The sequence below is a fragment of the Staurois parvus genome, unplaced genomic scaffold (assembly GCF_062004578.1).
Source record: "Staurois parvus isolate SC_StPar_1 unplaced genomic scaffold, SC_StPar_1.0 ptg000068l, whole genome shotgun sequence".
Lineage (NCBI taxonomy): Eukaryota > Metazoa > Chordata > Amphibia > Anura > Ranidae > Staurois > Staurois parvus.
This window is the reverse complement of record NW_028317864.1, coordinates 11,181,929-11,194,306: the sequence shown is the minus strand read 5'-3', so window position 1 is coordinate 11,194,306 and position 12,378 is coordinate 11,181,929. Positions and strand designations below refer to the sequence as shown.

General features: G+C 39.7%; 1 protein-coding gene across 1 annotated transcript in view; it reads right to left on the bottom strand.

Moving 5' to 3' along the window:
- Positions 1-382: 382 nt before the first annotated feature.
- Positions 383-12,378, bottom strand: part of MECP2 (methyl-CpG binding protein 2) — a 57,969-nt gene continuing 45,973 nt past the window's right edge. The window contains exon 3 of the mRNA XM_089669164.1: positions 383-7,301. Coding sequence (XP_089525290.1) covers positions 6,284-7,301 — 1,018 coding nt within the window. The 3' untranslated portion in view covers positions 383-6,283. The remainder of the gene's footprint in view (positions 7,302-12,378) is intronic.

Genomic DNA, 12,378 nt, shown 5'->3' with positions numbered 1-12,378 from the left:
CAAATTATGTCATATATTCCCATTCTTAGCTAAGAAGACCCCCCCTGCCTGCATGCCTGAACTACTGGCAGATGGATTTCAGGAAATAAAAGTTTGATGAATCATTTGTTCTTATTTAAAATGGCCATGACTAGAAACAAAGCATGAAGACATGGATGGATAGGGGAGTTTGCGTTGAATAATAAAAAATAATAAAATAGCATTTTTGGTTTGTGGTGCTCAGATGCAGTGTAGTTCCGCTTTAAAGATAGGTAACCAGGCACCCCTTAGGCAGCTAGGCTCGGACATGTAGTTCCTCCACAGAGTCATTGCTTATCCTTATTTGAACTTTTTCATGTGCGTAAATCAGTTAAAAAAGAAAATCAATAGGCCAAACATTGAATGAATGCTAGAAGCAAAGTTTGTTTGGTATATTTCAGTATACAGACATTTACACACGTTATTTCCTTATGTATGGATACAAAGTCTTTCCTATGTCACAGGTACTTTCACTTATAATAATCACACAATCAAGACATAACTAAAGTGCTCTCTATGAAAAGGCATTTGAGAAGGGCACCTGATTTTACAAAAAAAAAAAAAAATAAGTGCACAACTCATAAATCATGGAAGAAAAACAAAATGTGACAATGTACTGAAAATCATATTTACAGAGCAGTTGTCTGTCATTTCAGCCCAGTAGTATATGGAAGTTAAAAAAAAAAACAACAAAAACACAATACCACCAGGCTAAATCTACAGAAAGTCTGTGGTTGTTGCTCTGAACTGTCAAATATGTATTCTTGAGCGCAAAGTACTGAAGCTGTTTTCTAGTTTGCGGATTCCTGCATGCCAAACAGAACCTTTTGTGGAAATAAAACAAGACAATGTAAAAAGTCTCAAATGATGATAAAATAATCCTACGTAAAATTAATTCCATGACTTGTACAACGTAAAACATTACATGGTTTTTGAACACCTGCACAGAATTGACAGTTCCTTGTAGGATGTAGACATGATCAACAAGGGCTCCGCCTCCCTTTGCAACTTCATTCCTGTTCATGCCGAGTACCATATGCTCCTTGTGTCATCTAAGGATACATAGGTTTTTTCACTGCCATTCAACACACTTGTAGAACTCAGTTCTCTGTAAACAAAATATTTTCCTCTTTTTTGCTTTTCCAAAAAATAAAATAGTAAGGTGCAGGTTAATAAGGACTTCCAGAGTAGGCCATGTTGTAATCATGAACAAGTATGTAAATAATCCTTTGAACAGTATAAAGTACAATGTAGTCATGATGTTTTTTTCTTCTTTTCTAGTATACTGAAAAATGCTTTGGAATGAACATGAAGAAAACATGGTCAACATTGTCTGCTCATGTATGCAACATGTTACATGGCCCTTATACTTTTGTAAAGCAAGAAGGTATGTGCTGATAAATATCATATGTATACATATCGATACAACAGCTACTAGGAGTTCTGCACATCTTTGAAGTATAAAAATCATGCAAACCCACAGCATCCTCACAAACAAATATCAGATAAAAACTAATACAAAGGCCTTCACGTTACACTTTAAGGAAAAAAACAGAAAAAAAACAAAAAAACACAAAACTCACATTCATTCAGTTAACCGGGAGATGAGACTCTTACATCTATTGCTGAAGAACCGCTTCTACAAACTTCTAGGCATCACTTAAATTGCTATAGCGGTGGTATTCTGCCAACTGCGGAATTTTACATTGAACAGAGGTACGTAAAACGTGGAAAGACAAAAAGGTGTACCGTTGGCAACCAAGCAGGTTCTTCATTTTTAAGCCTGCACTAGAAAAAGTTGGATGAACAACATTCTTGTTTCGCACTTCTATGTGTAAAGTGTAGCTCCATCCTCCTTACACCAACACAAACACTAAATGCATCTCTTCCCCCCCTCCTCCCCCCAGTTAAATAAAAGCAAAGGAATAATAAATAATAATATATATGGTGCCTTATTTGTGAATGTAATTGTCAGAAATCACGGCAGCCAATGGGAGGTTTCACCCTGACATCCTTCTAGCTTACTTTATCTTGTGCATGATGCAAAGTATTCATCTGATGCATGCCCATATCATTTTTCAAGACACAAAGCTCTTTGAGAAGAAACTTGGGCATGGATGGGTGCAGCAGTGTTTGTGGGGTCACCTGACCATTGAGTTGCCAAGTTAAATGTATAAGAACCCCATGAATATCTCCATTATGTGGGCACTGGTAACTTGATAATAATCTAAATGCATAACTACTGCAAACGTTTTCGTTCTAAATGGAGTTCAACTTTATGCATCTTGAATTAACGTCTCTTGGTACTATCAGCCCATTGCTGACTGCAATTAGAAGCCCGATGAGATCTATATTGCAGTTGATAAGGTAATCTGGCCAGTTCAAGTGGTTACTGATTATAGATCGCGTCATTTCTGTACATCCTCCCAATGCTCGATGTGGAAGGAACAGAGCTTGTTTAAAATAAATACAGACCTAAAAATGACAACTGGAATCTGACTGGTCACTAAGCCCTGTGCACATATATGCCTTTTTAGATGTGGTCTGCACTGTCTGAACTCGGATGACAGTGAACTGAAATGTGTTCCTTGGGGGGGGGGGGGTTTCAGATATATGCGGTTGAGACACGTTTTGCAAAAAGGGTCATGTGTGAGTTCTGGGCAGTGCAGTCCAATTTTGCGGTTCAATACACGGCCATCCAACCAAATTTGGAAAGTGTAAACCACATTTAAAAATGTATATATGTGAACCACATATGTGATCTGAATTTGATCGCACCAAAACTGATTAAATTTGGACCGCATATGTGTGAAATTAGGCTAAAAGCTGTTTTTTTTGTTAGAATATTCCTGACAGAATTAATTCTAATAGGAAGTCTTTATAAAACTGCCAAGTGAAAGAACAAATGAAGTAAAAAAAAAAAAAACCTCAGAGTTTCGCAGCTTCATGTGACTTAAAAGAAAACAAAAAAGTGTCCAGCTAAATAGAGCTACAAAATTATATTTAAAAAACAAAACAAAAAAAAACAAGAATTTATTTCCCCTTTTAAATATTCACCATTTTGGCCTTTTCTTCTGTGGAGGAAGAAAAGCAGTGCAACAAACATTATCACTACTGAAATCTACTTGTACTACAACGAACTGGAAGAACATTTGGTATCGATGTCCATATGGTACAATTGTAAAATGTTGCCAATTTTAAGAGACAATTGCCATCCTTTAGCAGACTTGGCAATGAAACAAAACACCTTTGTGATTAAGCCCTGATAGGAGCCATTCTCCCACTACTATATACAGGTAACAGGATAATGTATCAGTGAACGGATACATAGAACTTGGGTTGGTGAATGGCTGCTTCCTTCACAGCATTATCTCGAGGGTGTTTTGTTCTCAACAGCAAATCTCTAAATGAACTGTATGCAGTAATGTCCAAAAGTCTGAAGAACAATGTTTATTTCAAATTTTTTTTTTTTTTTTTAACTCTGTGGAGATGTACTGAAAGTGCTTTGTGCAAAACCAAAATGTACCTATCCTGTACATCAACAATTTATATCATTTACTTTTTTTTTTTTAAAACAAATTATTTACATGGTAACAATTGTGCCCCAAATAAATGTGTGAATTCTATAGATCTTAACAACTTTCAAGATACAATATGTAAAACAATCTATTGTTTCACATGATATATCCTTGATGTTTGTAGCAGTTTAGGACGGGTTGTTAGTTTATTTAGTGAGCTATCAGATTTTTGCAGGTTCTCGCTAATAGTTCACTAAGCCACCATTCGCAACCATCACACTGCTTTAGATGTATTGGTGCACCGCAGTGACATTCATTCTAAATGGCACCTCACTGTGCCAATGGATGTGCGTTGCAGTGCACCATATTGCATGGTAGCGCTATACCATGAATTGTATTGTTGAAGAACTGGAAATCTTTAATACTCCTGTGCTTAGAGAGTAGGCCCAAAAAGGTTAGTAGACTGCAGTCATGTCTTGACCCTCATGAGATGCACTCGCCTTGCTGCCCTCGCAAGAATGGGGGAGTCTAGAGGTACTGCAATAACAGACAGAGGCGCACTGGCCTAGTGCATTATCCTTAAAATGAATCCAAAGCAAAACCATGCAGTTCTAAAGTGATTAACCCTTTGACGCCGATCACACGTAAATATGCGGCTGCTCGGCCTTGACGCCGAGCGGCTGCATATTTGCGTGCAATTAGAAAATACATATGTGCTGAAAGCGCGCGCCCTGCGTGCTCCCAACACATATGTCCACGACTCACGGAAAGGTTCCGGATCTCCCCTTTTGATCGAGACCTTTTCCGATCATGTGACGGCGACTCACGGCAGTCACATAACTCCAAAACTCCACCTCCCAGCTTCTGAAACTCTTAAAAGGGATGGGAGGCGCCAGCACGAAGAGGTTAAAGAACCTAAAACTAGCATACCAAATGAACTTATTTACAAAAAAATAAGACCATCATATGATATTCATATCCAGATGAACAAAAAAAAAAAAAGTTAATTTCTGCTTAGTAAACTTGCAGTCAGCTAATGACTGGGAGAGCAGCAGTTTCCAATATAAATTCTTTGATAACATAACAAATGTGCAAATAAAGTAAGGGTTAATAATACAGAAAAATCACTGTTGAAGGTTTGTATATGGATGACTGAAAAAAAACTGACATTTTTTGATGTTTGATGTTTTTGGTAGAGAGAAATAAGAGAACCTCTCAGGCAATACCCATCAGGTATTAATTGACAAGGTTTTGTCTGGAGTTGGTATTTAAGTTAAGCTTATGCAAGGATACAGCCACATCACACCAAGAGCATATAAAACCTATACCCAAACGTGGTGGCGGAAATGTTCAGGAGTGGGGAAGATTCTCTGGTTATGGAACAAATGTACACAGGACCAACTGCACACTGAAAATACTGACAATACTAATACATTTCTGTTGATTTGCAGTGACAAATGACATAAACTTGTTTGAAATGTTTCGCTTAGGTTAAAACAAATGATCTCTTTTTCATATAAAATGATAAAATAAACAGTTCTTGGATACTAATCTCAGACTTTTGGACTCTACTATACATTATACCTTCATAGTTTAGGGAAATCTCCTGATTTATGCTCTCAGCCACTTCAGGCTATCAAGAAGTTGCTTTCAGTGTTCAAGGAGTTTACTCATTAGGAAGTCTATTGTGCATACCTAATTATCACCCCCACATTAACTTTTTATCAAACATTATTAATTTCTGCTCTTTTTACATGTATGTCCACAAACATTACTGACAGTTCTTTACACAACTAAAATGACAAACAAAACTTTCACTGTAACTACAAGTACCCTTGGTCTCTTAAAATCCCTTCCACTGTCACTCTTTCAATTCTCACTAAATAACTTATTGCCAAACTGCCACCATTTTATAGACCAATCACCAATAATACATTTTTAAGGAGCTGGGGTCATTTATTTAAAAAATAGTCTTTCAAACAGTATAGTCTCAATTAAATACTCAAGGGCTCACACAAGAAGCTTAGATCCCCCCTTTAGTTATATGTCTAACCATGTACTAAAGTCACAAGAATAACAAAAATATCTACATAGCCTTTAAATATGCCAGCTGCCACTGAAAACTAAAAAGGAGAATTAAGAGAGCATTGGGTAAAGATCGAATGTAGAAATGGCAGATATGGTACCCTATGTAAAAGGCTAAAAGGCTTCTGTATACCCTGGCTCAGTCCATGGGACACAATCATTTGGCAATACTGTGGTCTGGACTAAATCAAACCCCATACTTTTATATTTACCACAGGTAAAGTAAATATGCAAGATTCTGATCTGCAGCAACACGACCGCCACTACAGATGACATGGGGACTGGAGTGTGCTAAATAGGAGCAAAGCTTAAGTTGGCATACCTAAAACGTTAAGGAGACAGCCCACCTTGGTCAGTAGTATGATGCAGAGTAAGCCATGTTCAAAGGAGCCTATTTAGTATAAAAAAAAGTGCAAAGCTGCTTCTGTCTCTGTTAGAAGTCTTCACCCCTGACTCACTGTGCTCGTCGGTATTAAAAAGATCCACAACTGACATTCACTCCCACCCTGAAGCTACGAAACTCCAAGCTACAGGAGGAAAAATAGACTTTTCTTTACTTCATTTATAGGGAAGCGTTGTCAGAGCCCTACCCACAAGGAGAAAAGACAACAGCTGCCTTTATTTAAATGTTTTGTTTTTTTTTCTCTTTAAACTTCTTAAAGTCAGCTAACTCTTTCGGTCACCGGTGTTCTGGTGTCAACAGGTTCCTCCCTGCTCGGCCGTTGTACGGATGAAGAAACAATGTCTTTTCGTTCACCTTCCCCTCTGTTTCTGCACTTATCTGCAGGCTGAGTCTTAGGCGGCTCCTGTGTACAACCATCGCTTTCGGGTACTTTGTCCTCTTTGCAAATTTTGACACTTAAGTCCTGTGGCTCCGGGGCACTTATGCTGTCCTTTGAAGTCTCTGGCTCCAGGCTAGTTGTGGATGCCTTAGATTCGGAGTGGTGGTGATGGTGGTGATGATGGTGGTGATGCTGTTGCTCCTTTTTGGGCAGAGTGCTCTTGCTTTTAGGACTACTTTCTTTACTTTTGCTTTCTGGGCTTTTTGCAGGGTTCTGTACTTTCACGCTCTTCTCGGTGACAGCAGGTGGAATCACCGGGGTCTCTATGTCTTTAACTTCCAGGCACACAGTTTCCCGTGTCTTACGTTTCTTTATGGGTAATACAGTCTCTAATAGGGGCTTAACGGAAGACTCTTTGATTGCTTTTTTCTTTGCAGCTTCGGCTGCTGCTGCAGCAGCAGCACTGGCACTACCTGGCTTGCGGCCCCGTTTTTTCGGAGCTACTGACGGGTCAATTTCCAATTTTCTTTTCCGACCTGGACGCTTAATAACAAGGACCTGTTCTGATGTGGTTGCATCAGGTTCTTCTTTATTTCCAGATAAAGGCATTTTGACCAGAAGCTTTCCTGGAGTCTTTTCAACTACTCTCTTAACCTGAACACCCTCTAGCTTGACTGTTGGCTTTGCCTTCCCGCTGCCTTTTGGCCTTCCCCTTCCTCGGCCAGTGCCGGTGGGTTTTGGAGCTTTGGGTTTTTTCGGCGGTTTTTGTTCCCTTCGAGAAGGACTTCCTCTTCCGGTTACAGTGAAATCAAAATCATTGGGGTCGAGGGATGTGTCGCCTACTTTTTGGAAGTATGCTATAAGCTCGACTTTGGACCGAAAAGCTTTTCCACTTGGGCTATTTATTGAAAAAAAAAAAACACACACAACAAAATAAGATTAACACACAGTATGATAAGCAGTGCATACCTTACATATCAGCATATGGATCTTTGGAAACACACGTTGTGATAAATTACAATACAAATTTACACTTAGAGCGCGTGTATAGAAAAATGTGTAAGTAGTCATATGTGGAGGAAATATTGGTCATTTTTGAAGGAAAACCTGCTTACATGTATACCTTCTAATGCTCTGTAGGTGGCGCTGTCTGCCAAGTTTGAGTGCACTGTATTGCTTCCTGTGCTGAAGCAGAAAAAAAAAACCCAGAAAGGCCTCAAATGGTGAGTGTATCAAAGTAACAACTGGTTAATAAAAAGAGTAATGACGAGCAACTTAAACCCCTAATTCACCTTTTTTACATTTTCTGTGATATTTTCTATGAGATATTTGTGGTACTTCCAAGATTTCCCTTGTAGAATATAATTACTCTTTCCTCCCTCTACATGAACGGGCACTTTTCTGGCCCCTGCCCAATTTTTTTTTACATTTTTTTAAATGGTGATTTGTGAACAAAAGTGATGGAAGAATAATGAAGTGACAAAAAAGCTAAAAGGTACATTAAGCAACTATAACTTCGGTACAGCTCACAACAATGCATGCAGAGGAGGGTGAAGAAAAAGAGAAAATTGCAATTAAATCAGAAAATTGGTTTAAAAGCCTTAAAGTATATCTAAAGGCAAAAGTTTCTTTATTTTAGCTTTGGACAGAGTAGAGAGGGTCTAGAACATCTCTTAAGTTTTTATTTTTGCTGTCTGCACCTCCGTTAAGGATATTCACCCTCTCTATTTGTTCTGTTTATCATTGTCATTGAAAGTGAAAGTAAAAGAAAATCCGAAACTTTTGGGTTGTCTCCAGAAATGTAACAGAGGGGAAATCTTCCAATGGGGACACTAGGTCTGGTGACCAGGGGGGTCTCCAAGGAATTCCCTTAATTTGCAGGGATTTCCTCTCATTTCCTGTTTTGGCTATGGCTCTGCAATGGGACAGGAAGAATCTGATGGGTTACAACTCTCCCTTTCTATCTAAAAAAAAAAAAGTTTTGCCTACAGTTTTACTTTATGCAATTTTAACCCCTTAATGCCAGCGCCTCCCAGCCCTCTAAGGGGCTTATGATGCCGGGAAGCAGGCTTAGTTTATTATCATGTGATCGCCGTGATTGGCTGTCACACTGATCACAAGTAGCGATCGGGAGCGGTTAGGACCTGGCAACTGTTCTGGGAGCGCACAGGGTGCACACTCTGGGAACAGGTTTGTTTACATCTTGGTACACAAATATACGGCCTCTAGGCATCAACGCCCACCTGCTGAAAGACCGCATATTTGATACACTTGGCACAGAGAGGGTAAAACACAATATGCAGCTAAAAAAATAGTATACAGGCACTTGAAATGCTGAGATCACTTTTTTACAGGGTGCAAGCTATGGTTGCTGCTGTTCAGTATGTTGCAGAAGAAATATGGAAGTCACTACTCTAGAACTGTTTTTTGATGGTGCACTCTTCAGGCTCCCCCACTATGTATACTTTCACTATTAAAACGAGTCCCTGATTATGACTTTCATAGTCCTGGCAACCTGGTGATATATAACAAATGTTTGAGAGGAGTTTGACTAACCAAGTAGTAAAATACCAGGGTAGGATGACCATTCTAAGCATGCCTGACTTAGCTTAGATCCAGGCAAGAAAGTGAGTGGGGTATCAAGGGGGACTATCATTGAGCAGATATTGTATGGTTTGGATTGCAAGCACACAACACAGTGGATTTATATGATGCACTGTACAGAAAAAGCTACACCAAGAGATTATATTGTGGACTGTTATTGCATTGGGTGGACTGATATATACTAAGGAAAGATCTGTACCAGTGTTTAATGGTTTTTACTTTGATCATTTTTTTTCCTGTTTAAGCTCTTTGTATGATTAATTTTACACAGATGGCTAGTATTGGGTTTAAGGAAAACTGCTGCACTATTTATAGATTTCTTTTATCCATTCTGCTTGTTCTAATCATAGTGTTAGCAGCTAATTTGGGTGGATTTAGGTAGGTAAAAAGGTACTCAGAGAATTTTTTTTTTAAAAAAATTCTGCCTTCTCTATTAGGTGCATGTAACCTATTAGGTCTATGCCAGCAGTGAGGTGGCTGTAAACTAGGATTAGTTTAGATAAACCTGGGCAATTCAAACTCAACATATCATGAATAAATGCAAAAGCAAGTTGCCTTCAATTAAAATGTATCAAAACAATGAGTGGATGTAGAGCTACACACAGCAGAAGTTCAGGAAAATCCTGAATGTTCCTATGAATGCTGAACTCACAGCAGCCTCTCCTGCATCTTCAGCACAATAGGTGGGATGGGGCAAAACCAACCTTGACTTTCATAGCATGCTGAGATTTACATATCACTTCAAAACGGACTGAAACTAGATTATTATGACATGCAGTTTATATTGAAATGTTTTCATATATCTTCTTATCATAGCTCTGTTGAATTCCCTGCATCTGTGACACATTTTCTTTAAGGGGATTTAACAGCAAGGCAAGATGGTATCAGATTTTGATTAAAATATTGTAATAGTTTCTTTGCATTCACCCAAAACAGGGGGATTAGAAACTAAGCATATTTAGTTTTTATTAGAAAAAAAATTAAAAAAAGCCAGCAGTCCTAGTTATAAGAGCTGCAGGTGAGAAAGACTGGGGGAGTTATTTTGTTTACAAAGGTTTCTTTATTACACTGCAGCTCACATGAAACGTTACAGGATCTGTAGACATGGAGCTACAGAGAAAAAGCTGAAATGATAATATTGTCTGGTTTTTATTCATTCCTCTGCTCTAGACTCTCTACTCTCACCCAACCTCGTAAGGATTACATTGGCAGCAGCACCAACGTATTAACAGCAGCCGGGTGTTTCCTTTTTTTTTTTACTTTTACAGTGAACGGTCAGCTTTCTAGAAGTAATTCTGCCTAATTACTGAGTTTGGTCAGTGACCCAGCAGTATTGCCTCGCTGAAGTGGGGATAACCAGGGCTTGGATTCTTTCTTGGATACACAGAATATAACTGGATACTAATATTTATAGGTAAAGTTGATCTAGGGCGGGTGTCGGCAACCCGCGGCTCCGGAGCCGCATGCGGCTCTTTTTCACCTTTCCTGCGGCTCCGGAGCACACTGCCCACCAGGTGACAGGCAATAGGGTCGGCAAGCCGCGGCTCTTTTAATGCAGCTCTTCTGTGTGCCGGGCGCCCGCTGGCAAACATTGGCTGTCAGGATGTAGGCGGGGCAGCCCGGATGTAGGCGGGGCAGCGTGACGAACTCCTCTCCTCTCACAGTCCGCCCTGAAGACCAGAACGGCGCGGGAACCCAGCGAGAGGAGCGGAGCAAAGGTAAGTGAATTCACACAATATGGGGAATGAATTACTATATGGGGAATGAATTACTATAGGGGGGATGAATTACTATAGGGGGGATGAATTACTATATGGGGGATGAATTACTATATGGGGGATGAATTACTATATGGGGGATGAATTACTATATGGGGGATGAATTACTATATGGGGGATGAATTACTATGGGGGATGAATTACTATATGGGGGATGTATTTTCAGTTTTAAAAATGTTTCTCTCAAAATAAATTTCAATCGTGGTTTTGGCGAGATTTGGCTCAGTCGAAAAAAAAGGTTGCCCACCACTGACCTAAGGCTATGATTGTGATGACGATACACTGTGGCCCTGATTAACCCTTTGCTTACTGGGCCCTTAAACCCCCTTCATGACCAGAGCGTTTTTTGCAATATATGCAGTGTCGGATTTGTTTTAAATGTTGCAATGGTTTTGCGGCTCCCAGTCTTTTTTTCCCTCTCGGAAACGGGTCCAAGTGGCTCTTTATGTCTTAAAGGTTGCAGACCCCTGATCTAGGGGATAAGGAAGGAATTTTTTTCCCTGCAGGAGCAAACTGGTTCATGCTTTGCTGGGTTTTTCTGCCTTCCTCTGGATCAATTGTGGGTATAGGATTAGAACTTCTTTTTTATTTTTTGAACTGGATGAACTTTTGTCTTTTTTCAGCCAGACAAACTATGTAACCTTGCCATGCTATTCTACCTTTAAAGGATTTGTAATTCTGCACAACCAACCTTGTTTTTTTCACACCTTTTAGCATTGCTAAATGAACATGAGTATTTATGCTGACTAACAGTCCAATGAGCAAACTGGAGGTAGAGCCACCTGCCTAATTGGCAGGGTGGTAAATGTGTGTAAATCACAATATTGGCTGTACAAACTCACAAACCATTTGGCAGATAGAATCATAAACATATTTCCTTTGTTCACTAGGGAACCAAGGATTTAAAGGAAAAGTCCACCTGTTTTTAGAGTGGAACATGTACCATGCTCCTGCAGCTCTCCCGACAGCCCCCTCCCGTGACAGCAGCCACACCCGCTGTCACAATGTGGGGCTCCCCCCATACAGCCACGTCATTCATTCACAGAGCTCTGTGAATGAATGCCTACAAGTATTGTAGTTCTCAATGAACTGTGGGGGCTCTGGTGAGTCTCATAGTGCATTGAGCTTCCCGTCAAGCACTGGTGTAGTCCCTTCCTCTCCCAGCACTTTGCTTTTGCTAGTTTCACAGTTATTTGCTAGTTTCCTAAGAGTATAGATTTCTCATCTCTACTGAGAACAGCTTGACTGTTTTTTTCATAGGCATTTTTTTGTACACTCAAGAATATATATAGTTTTTTTACTTCAGTAAAGATTCTATTACAATGCTTGATCTAGTCACTATGCCCAGCTATCGGGATCATCGTATCCTCAACAAAAGTTTTGGAGGCAGTACCCAGACCCTGCTGGATTAGACAATTGTGGGGCAAGCCTGGAAAGAGATCTTCAGCCAATGGGCTCTGCATTTTGGCCCTTTGAAGACCCGAGTGAACGGTGTTAGCAGTAAGGTGCTTTCTGAGCCTAGAGCCATGGCACAGCGAAGAATACAACTGCTGGGTGTCATTATTATCCCTATTTTTTTCACTGGGTTAATGC